Genomic DNA, 19780 nt, shown 5'->3' on the forward strand with positions numbered 1-19780 from the left:
ACAAGATTATTATATGCAATGACGGATGCTGCCTTAATCTGTCTGAGAGCCAAACTAGTATCCTGTTAAGAAGGTTTTCTGGAATTGCCCTTGTTTGTGAAAAACTAATAAAGACAGAGATATGGTACCCTGTTACGCCCAGTTATTAAGTAACCACTACAGACTACAAGGTAAACTACAAATGGGTAACCTTGCTTGGAGCCAGTGTCAGACCCAACACAGCAGATCCTTTACATGCAAAGCAGTCTACCGAATAGGTTCTCTAGCAGCGGAGTATCTTTGCGATTTCAGAATATCTTTCTCAATCTGCTTCCCAGTTTGTGGTTGTTACACCTAAAAAGGAGACAACAAAGAATTCCAACCTCTGGTACTCACCTACTACACAACCCAGATTTATTAAAGCAAGTATGCAGTCTCCCCATTGGGTTAAAAGGCCTGCACCCACCCCAATAATTAGTGGCCACCAACCATTAGTACTGTTATGGGTTAGTAGCCACCCAGAATAAAAGGAGTACCATTTTGGGAGGATACAAATCACCCAACAAACTCTAGTGCTTACAACAGGAGTCCAATAAGGAAATCACTCACCATGACGATATTTTGGCCGGCACGACACTTGTAGTCCAGTGATTTCCACAGTGCAATTCTCAGTGACTAGCGCCGACCATGGGATGGTTACTGAGATTGCACTAATAAAACCATCGATAATCTCCAAGGGGGCACACAGGGACTCCAACTGCTCATTCACTGACTGCAAAGGAAAAGACAAAAGTAAATGCAACATGCAGTATTCACATGCTAGCAACTGAGTTTAATCTATGATCCTGAAACAAAATACAACCAACCCCTGTCACAGAATTTGTATATCCACACTTACGTCGTCATCATCATACAGTAACTTGCGCAACTTTCTTAACAGAGCACAAACTTGTGAGAACTTACATCGAACCACATTTGGAAAACAAGCATTTACAATGCAACGGGTCTCGCGTTTGCTCATGTTAGAGCTGATTGTGTTGTAAACTCCTAACCCGACTGTTCACGTATTGGGCAAAAGTGCATTTATGTACATAACCCGAAAAAGTGAAATAAACTATGTAAAGCGCTCGACTTCTGCCAAGCGAGATCGCGCTCGTAAATTAGAGAAAAAGAAGTCCACGAGCCCAATAGAAAACAGCGAGCCTCGCATGTTTTCTGTACTTGGTCGCTGCACTCGAGGAGGGCTAGCTACCGGAAAAGGCATGACGTATGCGTGCCTTTGACTAATGAAGGCAAGCAGATTTTATTAGGCAAGCCCACAAACCAATAAAAATCACCGACGTGACGTTGACAGGGCTCCGAGCCCTTTTCTAAATACAAAAGCGTCTCGCTGCGATACGCATGCAACGCAGGCTCGACCCTAAAAATGTCCTGCCCATCAGTGTGAGGAGGTCTACAAAGAAAGCCGGATTTGGTCCACAAAATGCAGTTTGATTTGGCCCACAAACACCTACCTAAATTGGCCCTCAAAATGCAGCTTCATTGAACCTAAAGAAACAAGGTACAGCCAATAGGTTTCTCCCCTGCAATATCTATTGTTTTTTTCAAAGTGTTTTAGACATGTTACAGCAGCATGGCTTTAAGTTAACAAACGCAGTCCAGGCAAAACCTAAAAAAAACGTAATAACATGGTCAACGCAGTCTGCATCATAGCGCTTTTTGTTAAACTTTAAGCCAGGTTATACATCAGCGAGCGCCTCGGTGCAACATCTCTTGTCAATGCTCGTTTCAGAATGGTTTTCTTTCCTGTGATTTTTTTTTTTTAAATTAAAGGAGTGAACCTTTTGTTCGGAACACGGTACAGTCAAGTATTCTTTTTCATACTGATTTTTTCGTGATGGTGCAGGTACGGTTTTCTAAAGAGAAACAGTCATGGTACGATCAATCAATATCAATAAATAACTTTATTTTGGCTAAAAGCCATAAAAGTATCCAGTAAACACCATACCATAATCATACAATAAAATAGATAAAAGATAAAGACAAAAATACCACATAATACATTACGAAGCCCTAAAATTCATTCTAAAATAAGTTGTTAAAACACACAGTTCTAAAAACAGTACAGGACATACATCAAGTTTTAGAACCCTATAAGCCTATACATCTTAGTTCCACTTAGTAGTCTACTTCTGCCTGGAGTGATTTTAATCTAAAATAAATTGTTAAAGGACACAATTATGACAGTTCTCTAGTTCTTATAGCCCATTCATTTTGTAGATACCATGAGACTGCAAAAACTACCTTGTCACTTGTGTCGCTTGCCAAAATGCGTAAGGATGTATTGCATTTCCTTATCCCCATTGATCTACATAAAAGGAACAATCCACTTCTTCCTAGAAGCCAAATATCTGGGGCAAAAGAACATAAAGTGTGCAAGTGACTGGTTGCTCATGGCAGAAATGGCAACAGCTCAGATTGTGATCCTCCTTGCTCCACCTCGCAGTAAATGTCTCGAGTGGCAGAATCCCTAGCCTAAATTTAATAAAAAGGGTTTTAGTATAGGGGGGATTTATATTGTCCATATAGGCCTCAAACTTGGGGCTACATTTATAATCTAAAAACTTTAGTGTCCTGCTGCCTTGAGTTTTTTTGGACCAAGTTTGCACCAAAATAGTCTCCCAGTAGCACCTCCTTATACGTACTTTTGCTTCCTTGGTCACATTGCATGGACCTCTCCACACTTCCTCCATTTTGAGGAATTTGCTCATGTCACTGATATATTTAAACCAAGGAATTTTGAATGCATCACCATCCACTAAAAGCTCAGCTGTTGCTGTTTGGTAGGTGGACAGATGTTCGGAAGTCCAAAGACGGACCCAGTACATAATCGGTCTTAGGGCAATTTCATTATGGATCTCATTTAGAGCAAGTCAAATCTAAGGGGTATAAGAGGGGTACTCATCGGCAGCCGCAAAAAGTTACGCATAAAGCGGTTTTCTACCGTCGTCAAACTTCTGGAATTACAGTACCCCTATAACTCAGCACCATAAGTTGAAGCAGCCACTGCTTTATATACTGTAATAGCAGGTGAAATTTCCCCTTCCAAGATAATAACAATTTTCCTTCCTATCACAGCTGACCTCTGCCGGAGGACAGACAAACTCTTCCCAATCTGGGCCGACCACTGTTAGTCATCAGCTAGTCTGATCCCCAGATAGTCAAATTGACTAACTCTCTCTACCAGTTGTCCTGCTATGGACATTTTCCCCCTAACTGACTTGTGTGGATTAAAGGCCATAAACTTTGTCTTAGTCGGATTTATTTCAAGGCCCCTCTTGGTACAAAAATTAGAAAAAGCATCAAGTTCATTCTGTAAACCCATTGGGGTTCTTGAAATCAATAAAGTATTGTCCGCAAACATTAAGATGGGGACAGAGACTCCTGCTAGCTTCGGGGCATCATGATTGCAGTACATCAGCTGATCTACCACATCGTTGAAAAAGAGGTTAAACAGTGTGGGAGCTAGAACACACCCCTGTCTGACCCCCCCCCCCCCCATATCAACGGGTATGGCTTCAGTCAAATCTCCACCTTGTGACCAGCGTACCTGGGCTTAAGTACCCTCATGGATGGAGATACTTGATCAATCTCAGCAATTCTTTATCAAGTTGATAGGTCTCCAGAACATTCCACAATAAGTCCCGCAGGACCATATTGAAAGCAGCTTTTAGGTCGATAAAGGCCACATACAAGTGGCTCTTGTTAAGTGTTGGGTATTTCCAACAAAGGAGATTGAACCTAAACGCCTGGTCTATTGTACTCACTCCTTTCCTAAATCCTGCCTGAAAGTCGGAAAGGATATAAGAGTCCTCTATCCATGTCTGCAGTCTAGTCAGGACCTGCTTACAGAATATTTTTTGGCTAACATCAATTAAACTTATCGGTCTGTAGTTAGTTGGTACTTCTCTTGACCCCTTTTTAGGGTCGAGCCTGCCTTGCATGCGCTCGCGCATGCGTATCTCAGGGAGACTTTTATATTTAGAAAAGGGCTCGGAGCCCTGTCAACTTCACGTCAGTGCTGTTTATTGGTTCGTGGGCTTCCCTAATAAAATCCGCTTGCTTTCATTAGTCGAAGGCATGCATAGGTCATGCCTTTTCCGGTGACAAGCCCACCTCGAGCGCAGCGACCAAGTACAGAAAACCTGTGAGGCTCGCTGTTTTCCATCGTGCTCGTGGACTTTTTTTTCCTCTAATTTAGAGCGCGATCTCGCTTGGCAGAAGTCGAGCGCTTTACATACTTGATTTCACTTTTTCGGGTTATGTACATAAATGCACTTTTGCCCGATAGGTGAAAAGTCGGGTTAAGAGTTTACAAGGCGATCAGCTCTAACATGAGCAAACGCGAGACCCGTCGCATTGTAAATGCTTGTTAAAAACAGGGACTAGGATTGGCATTTGTCAGTACTGTTTTGTATGCAGTCTTGGCTGCTCTTATCTCTCGGCAATTCCCTGCCTTCAGTGCTCCCAATGGCTGTGTCTTGGCCTGCCGGCAGGAGATGGAAAACCATCTCAATGGTCTATCCCCAACTCCTACACGCCTCCTTACCACCGGAAAATATGGTCTTAAACGATGGACTAAAATACTATGCAAATTAATCATGTCAACCAGTACAGAATCAATATGCTTCGGGGGAGAAGCATCGATAACTACTTTGTAAATTGATATCTGGGATTTTACATCTTCTTCCACCAATTCCCATCTCACATTTTTATAATCATTTGTCATGGTTAGAACATTACCCTTCACCCACTTAGTCAGTGTGTTACAATTAATTGTGGAGGTTAAAAAAGCATATACAAAGAGCTTGATGATCGCTATCATCTTGTGGAGAGACAACCATATCAGTAAGAGAATTCCAGAGTGTATCATCTACTAGGACGTAATCTAGGCGGCTTGAATATTGACCTTTTCTATATGTAGGCAACACCGAAGTGTCTGACTTCGTGTTCCCATTTACTATTCTTAGCCCCTTTACTTTTATTAAGTCCTCTAATAGATCTAATGCTCCCCCTGTTTTCTTTGTTACAACCTGGGCCGGCCCTGATCTATCCCATGGATCTGCGAACTGAATTCCTTTTAGCTGGAAGTTATCCTTACAGCTCAGTTGCATATTATAGTCTCCTGCAACGATTAAGCCCTGCCCCCCTGACAAGTGGTTCAAAAGATCTGTAAGCAAATTTAGCAGAGCAATCTGGGTCCTTTGTGGGCCAGGTCTAATGTATAGATTTACAAATACTGTGCGAACAGGCCCCCTTGGACTGCTACATTCAACCTCCACATCTAATATGTCCCTAGTGGGGGTAAATAGCTCCTTTGCCTTCGGAAACAGATCATGCTTTAGCCAAGTTATCAAGCCCCCTGATGCCCTGCCAGATGGTGATGGAAGCGCAGCCTTCTGGAAGGTCCAATAACCTGTTTTATAGATCACAGAAGGGGCCCATGTCTCCTGCAATAGAATAATATGATGTTGATCTATAAAACTGCACCACTCTTGATTGGTTGTTTTTGATAGCACACCTGCCACATTCCAGGATAGAAATTTAATTAGTGGATAATTTCCATCCCCAATATTTTGCAACCTCTCTTTAATCTTGCTTGAAGATGATGTAACTCCGCAATCCCTCCCTTGTACTTGGTCATTGCAATGTTATCCTGCCTCTACTCCCACAATACCCAATGACAGGTTACTTAGAGCACAGGGGTCCAAAGCCTTTTTACTGCGTATATCATCCCTCCCTACCTTCACTATGGGGGCTTTACGTCAATCCACGATTGGTGTTGGACTACTCCTACAACCCAGTCTTGAAGTGCATATACTGGGCAGCATTAGATTATTACAGCTCCCTCTAAAAAACAGATTAGCCATTGATTGGGGGATCATTTGGGTAAGAGTCACTTGGGATGAAGTACCAGGTCTCGATAAAGCGCTAAAAGACCCTTTACTAAGCTCTGGCTGTTCAATTTCAACCCTATAAGGTCGGTTTCTAAACCATCGCTTGAATTTCTCTGGACAGTTACTATGTCATCCCTTATAACGGACCTACATTTCTTTACACCCCTTATCCAGTGAATTACTTTGTTTTTAAGTGAATCCCCTTGTTCCTTTGATCCATGATTTAACTTGGGAATGTTCATCATATATACGTCATACTGACTATGCTTGGTATGACTTAATAGAATACTCCGTGGGCTGTCTTTGTTACTGTTATCTAAAAGCTTATTTCTATGCACCTCGTGGTTTGCCCCTCTTATCGAAGTAGTGTCACATTTATTTAAATCGGCCACTTCAGGGGGTGCACATTCTTTCCATTGGCAGTTTTGTGTTACCACTCCAGCCCTCTTTCCCCCATGTATTCCTGTCGTAAATGTATCAGTTTGTTGAATTTGCATGGGTAGAGAGTTAGACTCAAGTTTAAAGGAGGATTTCCTTATGTCGCTAATTATGGCAGTTATGCCGTCCAACTTCTCGTGTATCATATGACTGAAGGATGTAAGATACCCTATTAGGCTCACTATTTCAGCTCTTATTTGTACTAGCTGTGCCTCAACAGGGCGTTCCCCCTGGGCGACTAATTGTGTTAATGGCTCTTCAGCTTCCCTTGATACATTCCTCTCTATACTAGAGGTAGCCAGGGAGACTAGGGGTAAAAAACGGTTAGAACAATTTATAAGAGGTGATGCGCTACCCCGCTGATTGAACACGCTCAATTTGGGGCTCTCTATTAAGTTGGCCGAGGTTTCTAATATAGTAGGCTCTAACTGAGACTCCCGTGGTAACACTGACAACAGCTCTCTATTCGCAGGGGTAAAGAAGGATTTTATATCTTTAGTTGCAACGTTGACCCCTCTCTTAGAAGACTTGGAAGGTTAAGTAGCTAACAAAGCTCTCTACTTCCTTTCCATTCAATATTTTTAATCAGTACGTACAAGATGAAGACCAAGATTAAAAACCAAGAAGGAAAGTAACAAAGTGAGTAGTGATGCTCAATCAATCTAAAAAAAAAAAAAACAACAAAAGAGGGCTACCACTATTGTGGTACTTCTAATCCAGGGCCAACTTGTTTCGCATCTAGTGGTCCAGCCGGATCCATTGACGCTTCATCAGGACCAAAGAAAAAAAAAATAGTAGCTTCTCCAAATTTCAAAACAAAAGTAGTACCCTAATTTAGGAATAAGAAACAGTTTACTGGAGCGCCGACCGGAGGGTAGGTCCATGGCACAGGACCAGCGGCACAATTTGCCAGCCTGAGCCCTTGGTGTGCGCTTCCCAAGGAGCCTCCTCTCGAATTGGGGATGGGCGACCTTTCGTTGACTTAGCCAGTTTACTTAAAGGGACTGTGATTACCATTAGTGGGAGATTGTTCACTGGACCATTAATCTCCCGGGCCCTCCCCTTCTTCTGTTGCCACTTATTTAAATACAGGAGGAAGAGGGGGGGGGGCTCACTGTCTCCCTCCCTGAACCTTTTTAAGTCATTGGGGACCCCATCTACAGGGCCATACGTATATAAAAAAAAAGAAAGAAAAGAGGAGGGGGGCTGCTCAGCCTCCCCTCCCCAAGCCTCTTTAGGCCCTGGAGACTCCATTCGCCAGGGTCATGTATTTTTTTTTTTTTAAGGCGAGGAAGGCGTGTGTGTGTGGCCCCACCTCTCCAAGCCGATTTCTGCACCAGGGACCTCACCCTCCAGGGTCTGGCATCATACTTAGGGGTTGCGGGCAAGGGACGCCTCTCCCTGGGGCGGTTTCAGCCCCAGGGAACCCATTCCCCGGGGTCCTGCACAATAAAAGTTGGATGCCCTGGTAACTACCCAAGGCACCCACTATGCTCCCAGGCCGAGTGGAGGACCCCGGGCCCCATCAAGCTCCCCATACCCAGCGGGAGCCGGCATTGCTACTGCCGGGAGTAGCTCCTAATGCGACTCCCACTCACAAGGAACAATATTTTGATCTGTTTCCCTGCCCGCATCTCTGTGAGTGGGGAAACAGATCTAAAGTCCAGTCTCAGGGTGCAAGTGAGGATTTTTTTTAAGCTCCGGGCCATTAGGAGCAGACTTCATGCTTTCTCCTGCTTGGTGGAACATTTGAAACCACTACCGCCAATCGAGGGCAAACACAGGTTTCCCTGCCTGCGCCACTGCAGGCAGTAAGACTTGCGGCCTGGGGTGGGTGCCCAGGACATTGCATCAGAGCCCACCCAGCTGGGGGAGGGGGGAGCACCCAGGGCCATTATTGGTTCAGGGAGTGGGAGGTGCATCTCCCCTCCCTTAAAGTAATGGGCCCGACGCTGGGCTCCCTGGGGACTTTTATGCCTTGGGGGGGGGGGGGGGGGGGGGGGGGGGGGAGAGGTCGAGTCATGTCCCCCCTCAATAAAAAGTAATTTCAGCCCTAGAAGTGGTCTGCGTGGGGGTCATGCTGCCCCCCCACCCCATAAAAAGTAATGTTGGCCCCAGGCATGGACTCCCCAGGGACTGTCTTTGGAGGCACAGGGAGGGGAGCTGCACTGCCACCTCCCCATTTTCACAAATTCTGGCCTCCGGTGTGGGCTTCCCGGCCTCTGGAGGCTCCAGGAGAGAGGCCACACAGCCTCCTCCATTTTATTAAATAAGCCCCAGGTGTAGGCTTCCTGGGCCATAAGATAATTAAATGTGGCCCAGTAGCCATTTTTTGCCTGATCCTGCAAGAGTCACAGGATCGCACCATTTTTGGACGATTTATTTACTTTTTTGGCGGGGGAGTGAAACCTCTGGGGCCCCCTCATCAGGCCTAGGGTGTTGAGGGCACACTACCCTGTCCCCATTATGCATTTTTTTTTATTTTTAATTGCAGGACAGGGGACAAAGTCTCAGAGTCCTGTATTGGCTGTGAGCAACATTTTTATCATGTTGCTGGCAGCCAATTAATGCACTCATTCTTGCGCAAGTCCCACTCCTGTGGGAGCGGGATGGTCTAAGGGAAATAAAACTCTGGACAATCAGAACTGTTCATTTTTAAGCTACTGCTCCTGTGAGATCTCTTGCGGATCCAACTGTTCAGAACCGCTCAGATAGCTAAAAAAATATTTTTAACACTCAATTTCTCAAAAACGACTAAACAGAGATCTAGCTTCCTGCTTAATTTGGTGTAATTCAGTTCAGCGGTTTTTGCTGTAGCCTGTCTTCAAGAAGTCTATGGAAAATGCATGGGAATTTTGAGTTTTGGAATCCCCTTTTTTCAGCCCCTACTTGATGGATGACCCCAAAACTTTCCTGAAGGAACGGAGGTGGATAAACGTTTTATGGAAAGTTTTGTGAAGATTCGTCAAGCAGGACCAAAGTTATTAGCAAACCAAAATACGCTCTTTCAATGGAAAAGAAGACCTACCTATAACTACCTAGTGACGACTGCCACTAGGTAACAAATATATACACACACAAAACACAAACTATATACAGACACACATAGATATATATACATATTACCTACTGGTGGTCGCCAGTAGGTAATTATAGTTAGGACCATGTTTCCATAGAAAAAGTTTTTTTTTTTTGGACTTGCCAATTTCTTTGGCACCTTTTGATGAAACTTAACAAAACTCTCCAAATAAAAGCACCTGGTGATTCTTGTTGTGCACAGAAAGTTTCGGTGTGATCGTCAAGCTGGGGCTGAGAAAAAGGGAGCAGGGTTAAAGAAATTGTATTTCCCATGTTAATTGCCATAGGAGTTTTGAACAGGACTACAGCCCGAACCACTCAATAGAATTACACAAAATGTGGGAGAAAGCTAGCTTTCGGTACACAGATTGTGCTTTTGGTTATTTGGTGCAAATCCGTTCAGTAGTTTGGGAGAAAACTAAGGAAATTCAAATTTGCATATCTCTAGCCGCAACGACTTGGTGAATAATAACAAGCTCATGCAGGGAAACACGCAGCTCTGATTGGCTGCCAACACTTCAAGCCAGGAAGTGTTGGCAGTCATTTTGGGACTAGGCTTAGCAGAGTCCCACATAAAAAGAAAAAAAAGAAATAAGACAAGGGTGCCAGGTTAGATTCCCCCTGACCCCCCCCTTAGCTCTGGTGCTGGGGTCCCAGAGGACATTGCAAATTTGGGATTTTTTTCTTTTTTTAAACGTGGGCTCCTGTGCTTGTTTTAAACAGGTAGTGAGGCATTACCATTTTGTTGCCTGCCCCCCTCCCCCCCATACCTGGGGACTGCTAACTCCACAGAGCAGATTTTACAATTAAATGTGGGGGGCTGCCCCCACCCCGGGGACCGCCACCTCCCTGGGGCTTCAATGAAAAATCATTGGGGTTGGGGGGGGGGGGGGGGGTTGCAGCTCCCGGCGTACCCCTCTGTACCACCTCCTCCCTGGGGCTATTTCAACTATGGAGGCGGCCACATGCCCGCACCCCCCTTGTAGAGCCTATAATGGCCATGGGGACTGCCTCCCCCCAGGGCCAGCTCTTGCTATGTCCCAGGATGCCCAGACCTGGGACATAGCAGTCTGTTGTGACTTCAGAGCAAACACTCCGCTCTGAGCAAGCAAGAGCTGTCAAATAGCTCTTGCTTGCTTAGAGCAGAGGTTTCCTCTCTTTTGCTGCCCACAAGCAGGGAAACAGAGGAAATAATTGCTTTTGCAGACAGGGAGCTGCATCTTTAGCAGCTCCTTATTTGCAATGCCGGCTCCTGCAGGGAGGTAGGCAGCCTGCTGGGACTGTGCGGGGTTTGAGGCTTCCCTGTGGTCCCCAACGCACAGTGGGAGCCCTGCAGGGCACCCAGGGCTGTTGGCCAGACCCCAGGGGATGGGGTCCCCAGTGCCGAAATCGGTTGTGGTAGGGGTGCTACGCAGCCCCCACCCCCCCCCACCAAAATAAATATATATATATATATATATATATATATACACAGGGAGTGCAGAATTATTAGGCAAGTTGTATTTTTGAGGATTAATTTTATTATTGAACAACAACCATGTTCTCAATGAACCCAAAAAACTCATTAATATCAAAACTGAATATTTTTGGAAGTAGTATTTAGTTTGTTTTTAGTTTTAGCTATGTTAGGGGGATATCTGTGTGTGCAGGTGACTATCACTGTGCATAATTATTAGGCAACTTAACAAAAAAAAATATATACCCATTTCAATTATTTATTATTACCAGTGAAACCAATATAACATCTCAACATTCACAAATATACATTTCTGACATTCAAAAACAAAACAAAAACAAATCAGTGACCAATATAGCCACCTTTCTTTGCAAGGACACTCAAAAGCCTGCCATCCATGGATTCTGTCAGTGTTTTGATCTGTTCACCATCAACATTGCGTGCAGCAGCAACCACAGCCTCCCAGACACTGTTCAGAGAGGTGTACTGTTTTCCCTCCTTGTAAATCTCACATTTGATGATGGACCACAGGTTCTCAATGGGGTTCAGATCAGGTGAACAAGGAGGCCATGTCATTAGATTTCCTTCTTTTATACCCTTTCTTGCCAGCCACGCTGTGGAGTACTTGGACGCGTGTGATGGAGCATTGTCCTGCATGAAAATCATGTTTTTCTTGAAGGATGCAGACTTCTTCCTGTACCACTGCTTGAAGAAGGTGTCTTCCAGGAACTGGCAGTAGGACTGGGAGTTGAGCTTGACTCCATCCTCAACCCGAAAAGGCCCCACAAGCTCATCTTTGATGATACCAGCCCAAACCAGTACTCCACCTCCACCTTGCTGGCGTCTGAGTCGGACTGGAGCTCTCTGCCCTTTACCAATCCAGCCACGGGCCCATCCATCTGGCCCATCAAGACTCACTCTCATTTCATCAGTCCATAAAACCTTAGAAAAATCAGTCTTGAGATATTTCTTGGCCCAGTCTTGACGTTTCAGCTTGTGTGTCTTGTTCAGTGGTGGTCGTCTTTCAGCCTTTCTTACCTTGGCCATGTCTCTGAGTATTGCACACCTTGTGCTTTTGGGCACTCCAGTGATGTTGCAGCTCTGAAATATGGGCAAACTGGTGGCAAGTGGCATCGTGGCAGCTGCACGCTTGACTTTTCTCAGTTCATGGGCAGTTATTTTGCGCCTTGGTTTTTCCACACGCTTCTTGCGACCCTGTTGACTATTTTGAATGAAACGCTTGATTGTTCGATGATCACGCTTCAGAAGCTTTGCAATTTTAAGAGTGCTGCATCCCTCTGCAAGATATCTCACTATTTTTTACTTTTCTGAGCCTGTCAAGTCCTTCTTTTGACCCATTTTGCCAAAGGAAAGGAAGTTGCCTAATAATTATGCACACCTGATATAGGGTGTTGATGTCATTAGACCACACCCCTTCTCATTACAGAGATGCACATCACCTAATATGCTTAATTGGTAGTAGGCTTTCGAGCTTATACAGCTTGGAGTAAGACAACATGCATAAAGAGGATGATGTGGTCAAAATACTCATTTGCCTAATAATTCTGCACTCCCTGTATATAAAATTAACCAGTGAGGTTGGGCCCTGGGGTCCCCCGGGCTGAAATCAGCCCACCTCCCCTAAAGAAAATCAATATTAAAAGTCCAGGTCCTGGGGAGTGGTGAGGCACTCAGTTGGCTACTTGTAGGGATTGGCCTCAGGGCCTGCCCCCAGGCCTGGCCCTGCGGCCAACTGACACCATGCACAGCCGAAAGCCGTAGGCGGCAGTGGTTGGATTACCGTATAGTAATGAAAATTACTCCACGGTAAAAAAATGTAAACAAAATAAATAAAACACACAACATAGATATTCACTTGGGGGGGGGGGGGGGGGACTAAAACAAAGGTTACAAGGATGTTTTAGCAAGGCTCCCGTATAAACTCATTGAAATTCACCTGTTATAGTTATCCTAAGTAACTATAACTCGTGCCGTACGGTAACTATAACTTGTGCCCTTGCCATGCACTGCTAATTACCCTACAAATTACGGCACTCAAGACATCTTTAATAACATCATTCAGAACATCAATGTAATATTTGCAATAACATTTTTTATGAAAAAAAACTGTGCATGGTGGGGGCGTGTGTTATAGTTACCTTAGGACACGTGGTATAGTTACTTGAGATAACTATAACAGGTGAATACACACACATATATATTTTTTTAAAACAGGTAACTGTACTATAGCCCAATATTGCCTTCCAACGGTAGAGTTTCTGGTGACAAAGTGAGAGACCAAAGGTTAAGTGGTTTGTAAACAACAACCCAAGATGGCAATATAGGATAATATTGCACATATTTTTTAATAATATGTTTACTTTGGGTATAGGTTCAAAACCTGTTTAATTCAAAGTACAGGAACAATGGACAGTGAATAGAATTAGAATATTTAGTTTCGGTTTACTTCTGAGTAGGTTGTTAATAACAATAATGGGCAGTGGAATCAGCGTACTTAGGCAATTTTCTGTCTGCAGCGCTTATCAATTAATTATGGATTTACTGCATTTACCAAATAATTTGCAAAATTTGAGATTTCACCAAAAATATTGTTTCTTTCGTGAATGGATGAAAGTAACATTGCCAATACAAAAAAAATGTACTGCATTATTTGCATTTCTTGCTGCAGAATTTAGATAATCTTGCCTCATAATCTGGTCCTCCACGCAAAATAATCCTAGAAACCCTAACAGGTTTAAACATCCTTTGAGTGGTTAGGGGACTATCCTCTCAATAATGAAATCAATATTTCACATGCAGTCATGACGTATTTTCCATATTCCAGAATTCACTGCGAGAAATGCGTTTTTGTATCACTGAATTTTGTGAAATAAAAACACCAAAGATAGAAATGTGTGTGTGTACACACACTTTACTTAAAAAAAATATTTAAAAAATAAAATAAAAAATTACAGGGATGTTCTAGTTAGACTCACATTTTAAACGTACAAAACCATAGAAATTCACCTGTTATAGTTAGAGTTACTTCAAGTAACTATAACTCGTGCCCTAAGGTATCTATAACTCGCGCCCCAGCCATACACCGTATTCTCCTCAACAGTTTTATTGTTAATATTACATTGATATTATCAATGAGGTTATCAAAGATGTCATAAATGATGTAATATGTGAGGTAATTAGCAGTGCATGGCAAGGGCGTGAGTTATAGTTACTTGCAATAACTAGAACTGGTGAATTTCTACAAATTTGTACGTTTAAAATGTGAGCCTAACTATAACGTCCCTCTAACCTTTGTTTTTTTAATGTAACAGTAATTTAAATTACTATACATTAATCCAACCCCCGACACGCACGGCTGAAAGCCATGCTTGGTGAGGGTTGGTCCCAGGGCTTGCAGCCAACCCCCCTAATCACCCAAACGTGCCTTTGGCCGTCCATGGCAGGGGTGGGTTTCAGCAGCAGTTGACAAGAACCCACTCGTCACAGTCACTACATGAGACAATGCACTCAAAAAAAGCAAGGATGCAAACCACTCCATCGAGGTTTACAGATTATTTTTCAATGTCGGAATGAAGAGAAAAAGCACTTACTTTGTCTTCACTGTGTGCAAGAAATTTGGATGATTAGTACTTTACAGAAGTGGAGCTTCAACTTGAGCACCTGCTTTGTTTATATCTGCAAGTGCTTCCTATTGAGGTTCGATTTCTGTGAAATGAGCATTGTGCCAAAATGAATTCAGACATGCGTATTTAGCCAAGAAGAGCCACCATCTTGTGCAAAATGTCTACCCAACTGGAATACTTTCTACTGGATAATTTGTAAGTGCTACCTCTTTGGGTAAATGTGAAGTGCATCTCCTAATCTACAGCTGTGTAAAGAACAACAAGGAAATCTCTTCAGTGACCTTGAGTGTACTTAAGGTTATCAATATGACTGTTCCTCGAGTCTTCATCAGATAACTTTACAAGGTAAAACTGCAGAGAAAAACACACTTGGTTGATTGTAGTTTATAAATCTAACTGCTTAAGGGACCCAGGGGGGAGTCTCTAGGCCCCTGTGGTCCCACCCAGCTCCTGTGGACCCAACACTGCTCCGCATGCAGGTAGCTGCTTTAAATAGCAGCTCCCTGCTAGAGGGAGCAATGCTTTCCATCTCTTTCCCTGCCCACTGATTGACAGCTCCCGCTTGCTGAAAGCAGAGTTATGTTTGCTTTTGCTTGGTGGGAGCTGTCAGCAATCACCAAGCAAAAGCAAACAGGAGGGAGCAAGAGCTGGCCCTGGGGGGTTGGCAGTACCCTTGTATGGCTCCAAGAGGGGAGCCCGGGAGCTGGCCCACCCAGGGGTAAGAAAAGCAGACGAGGGAGACAGCGCTGGGTTCTTTATTTTTCATCCATGGTTCTAGGGTGACCCATGGACCAAGGCTGGGGGGTTAGGGTACCCTACTCCCTTTTTTTTTTTTTTTTTTTTTTTTTCTTCCTTCCAACTCGGCTTAAGCCAAGTCTCAAAATGGCTGACAACACTTCCTGGTTAAAATGCTGACCAGCCAATCAGATTTCGATTATTTGGAATGTTGCCGCAACCCCATATATACAAATTTGGATTTCCTTTCATTTTTGTTAAACTACTGAACAGATTTACACCAAATAAGAAAAAGGGTCATCTCCGGACAAAAATTCTGCCACACTCTGCTTTTGGCGAGGCAGACCCTCCGCATGAGGGCGACAGAGCGGAGAGACTGCATCCCACGATTTTTATATTTAATTTTTGATTGGATTTAAAGATAATCTTTGGGGTTACAGTAGGCTCCCACTATTTCAAGTGCACAAGTTGGTGACAGTACTATATGAACCATGATACAAATATGACCGGGGAAGTGTTTGTTCTCTGTGTTTCTTTACAATGACTCAAAAGGAGCTGTGCAACTGCAAACAATCCATGAGTTAACGGTAAAAAGGTGCTGGCGCCAGTTTTAATGAGCTATTGCAGTGAGAGAGTAGGTCCTGAAGAAAGCTATATTGACCTTGCAGGGGCACAGACTATTGCCTGAAACATGTTGACCGTAAACCAGATGTAGGAGTACATTAGGTCTCCATATACATCATACACTGTTTTTATTCTTGCCAGAGAACACCACCATTAAAAGGTATGTTGGTGCCTTTTAGACAATTTTAAACCACACCCTTTTTTTTGTGTTTATCTACAAAACACTTTTGTGGTGCTCAAAATGTTAATAGGTGACCTGCTTTGCTGTAATCAAGGGTGGAAGAGCACCCTGGAGGTGCTAGGCACCCGGAGTGGGACCCCTATGATGAAGCATGCCACCAACTAGGTTGGAGGGTGAGGGGTCTTTTAAAAGAACTAGAGAGAGAAAAAAAAAAAAAAAAAAGAAGAAGAGTCCCTTAACATAGAGAGGTAGGTTACGTATGGTACCAATGGATGGCAATATTCCGGCTATAATTGTTAGGTTTATGTATTGAATTTGGAAAGGTGAGCAGGTATTTGACTCTTCTCACTCTCTCCTTTGTTGGTTTATATAGTTAGGACATTTCTTTTAATAGGTAAAGTAATTTTCCATTGGAAAATAGACACAGATATAGCCAAAACGAATAAGTAGAATTACACCACTTGGTCCAAAAAGGGTGCTTTTTGTGATTTGGTATACATTAATTCAGTAGTTAAAAAAAAAAAAAAAAAAAAAGGTTTAACATTTATGTATATATCACGCCGGAGAGGATCCATGGATCCAACAGATCTAATTAGCTCCCAACACATCAACAAAGATGCGGCTGCAGTCATTTTACAACTCAGGACTGCTGTGCTTGAAGGACAGAAGCATGCGTGGCAGTGGTGCTGCAACCCAATATGCCAGGAGGGACTGCTGGGGATAACTCATGTGGATCAGGAGGGAGCCCATGAACTGTGAGCAGCGGAGACCCATAGATCACCAGGAGCAAGAACTGTAACTGTCCCAACCTCATGGACCGAACAAGGACCCGTGGGAGCATCACCATCTTAGCAGGATAGAGGTCAGGAGCATCTTAATCAGTCTCCCCCATTTGGGAGAATGGAAACTTACCAAGCCGGAGTACGGAAACACCGCTAATCGCTGCTGCAGCACAACACAGGAGAAGGAGAGGGCATGAGCTTGCCAAGTGCTGCCGCAAAGTCTGCATGCAGCCAACTCACCTACGCAGGACTGCAGCTGTTGAGTGTGCCCACAAATGGGCCGTACTCCAAGACGCCGCACACTTTCTCTCCACTGGGCGAATAAGTCTTATACAGGCCTACGGGGCCTCACTGCTGAAAACACTGCAGTGATATGACACTTTTGACTGTATTCGAAGAGTCAAAGTGGACTCTTGAGACAAGGCCTACTAATGAGAATGCCCCAGATGAGGCCACCAGTGAATGGGAAATAACCCTGATCACACTATAAGGAACGGGTGGGACAGGTACTGGCCAATGAAACACTACAGCCCCAACCTCAAGGGAGAAACGTGTTGTGGTCTGTGAATGCCCTAACCATCTTTTGCAGGAGTAGACTTAGGAATAAAATACTTCTTTTGGTTAGAAAAGTATATTGCCAGTAAAGGGTTCTGGTGACAACATAAACTATGAGGTCAAAGGATGAGTGGTCTATACATTTTACCCGATACCCGCTATGTATTTTTTTTAATATTACATGATTTTGTTCATTTTAGTTCTTTTTTTAAAGATCGTTTATTGCCATTTTCAGGTTTAATACTGATTGTTTGCCTGAGACTGCAGAAATGTCTGTCAGTGTTTTGAGAAATATACCTATTGCTATGGAATAGATGTGTTATTTAAAAATGTGTTTCAATGCAACAGTGTATGCTATTGGAAGTCTGTAAATGTAAAGCAGAATTTTAAGCAAATTGCAGATATGAACTGTGAAATGGGCGTTTCTTTCGTAGTCCATCAACATTATAGGGTAGGTATAACAAGACTGAAAATAGGAAAATAAAGAAACATATAGGAGAGTATATTTAACATTTTGCTGTTACAGTGTATTTCCACCTTCCCCCCCCCAAATGGGGACGATTTGTAGCTAGATTTTTCTATCAAGGACCGGTGTGTACAGGCGAGCTTGTCAGGTGTAATATTCAACGTGCAGGACATTAAACAAATAATACATACATAAATGCAACTGTGGTGCAAACAGGTGGCTTTCAAAGATTATGTTAACTCACTAGACAGTGGAATGCCTATTCTCTTTACAAATATATCAGTTGAGTGTGCAGGGAATTTGTGTACTAAAGAGCAGAGCCCATGTAAGGAGTGCACTGGAGGGTGGAGTGCTATTTATCACACCTCTTAAAAATGTTTAATATGGAGCCTAACATGTAAAATTGGACACTTTCAGCACGAAAATCTGCATATTCTGTAATTACAGTGCATTTTTCTAAGTATCAGCAGGTTTGACCTACCATTATATACCAAGGGAAAAATGAGACAGTGTGGACTTTACCGCAACCAGGAATTTCTGGGTGCAGTAAATTCTGCACCACTGTTAATTCTGAATACTGCACTAGCAGGGGTTTCCACAGGGGTCGGAAGGTTCTGACCTGTCCATGATCAGGGATTTTATTACCACAACCTCATATCCTGCTAAATCTGTCAGATACCCAGTGGTAAGTGGTTTAATCTATCCAACCAATTTATTTTGACCTACTCCTCATGTATGGCAGTCTCACCCATACATCCTGAAGGATAAGCCCTCTTCAGTTTTCCATTATCTCAGATGTTCAGACTTATGGTACACAGTCCTTAAAGAGGACTCTCCCTCCCCTGTGTGTGTACTAATGTACAACATCTAAACACATTTGGCTTTCACAACTACTCTCTACTTTGAGTGAAGGTCTCATTCATGTGCCCTGGAATTTACATCATACCCTCCCCAATGTGTCTAGTGACCTCAACTATATATAGCTGGATTTTCTAGATACTTGCGTGTGTGTGTGTGTGTCAAGCTCTTCTACTTTAACCCTAAGTGAGCTGGCCTCGCCTATATTTCAAGCTGGCAGATATTAACATTTGTTATATGGTACTTCTACTGAAACACTTGAGCTTTAGGTAGGACAGGTCTTTTCAGTCTCAGACATAGCAGCAATTGAAAATAGCCTTTGAAAAGAGATCCTGATAGCTGTGTGTTTGAGTCCTAAACTTTACAGGCAACAACAATGTTTGATTGACGTCACTGATGCAGTCCCTGTTTAAATTTCATGTTTTACTTTATCTTACATTCTCTAAACGTATTGCCTTTTACCAGATGTTGTGTTTCTGTAGCTGTTTTATGTGACTTATGAGTCTTATAAAGTGCACACTCTGAACTGAGTCAAACGAAAGGTCAAACTTTCAACAGGCCTCAACCCAGTGACCTGGAACTTATGCCAGTCTTCGCACACAATCACTCCATCAACAAGATCAATTACACTCCAAGCCTGAGTCAACAGCTGGGCAAATCAGATAGCTCGGAAGAAAGAACGTGAGGAAGCTTCCTGAGACACAATAGCACAAAAGGGAAAAGAAATCGAGCAGAAACAGAGTCCTAGCAATAACAGCTCAAAAAGTTCAGTAGTGGCAAAAGGGAACAAAATTTGGAGTCAAACAAACACACAAATCAGTATGCCTGAGAACCCCAACAAGAGTCCCCTGCAATCAGCAAAAGAACCACAGTGCTGGACAGCAGGGTCCAGTGTGGGAAGCACTACTCCTAAAACAGGTTAATGTAATGTAATTATTCAACAGGACGGCGAGGAAGGCCGAAGAGGGCCAAAAGGTAAAGCAAGGTTTGAGGCGGCCAAAAATAGCTTTTCTCCAGCAAGAACACC

General features: G+C 43.4%; 1 protein-coding gene across 1 annotated transcript in view; it reads right to left on the reverse strand.

The window, feature by feature from the left end:
* The window catches only part of ATG2A (autophagy related 2A), a 2189461-nt gene that overhangs the window by 2162668 nt on the left and 7013 nt on the right, over positions 1–19780 (reverse strand). Inside the window, exon 2 of the mRNA XM_069207806.1 lies at positions 589–751. Coding sequence (XP_069063907.1) covers positions 589–751 — 163 coding nt within the window. The remainder of the gene's footprint in view (positions 1–588; positions 752–19780) is intronic.

Source organism: Pleurodeles waltl, chromosome 9 (assembly GCF_031143425.1).
Source record: "Pleurodeles waltl isolate 20211129_DDA chromosome 9, aPleWal1.hap1.20221129, whole genome shotgun sequence".
Taxonomy (NCBI): domain Eukaryota; kingdom Metazoa; phylum Chordata; class Amphibia; order Caudata; family Salamandridae; genus Pleurodeles; species Pleurodeles waltl.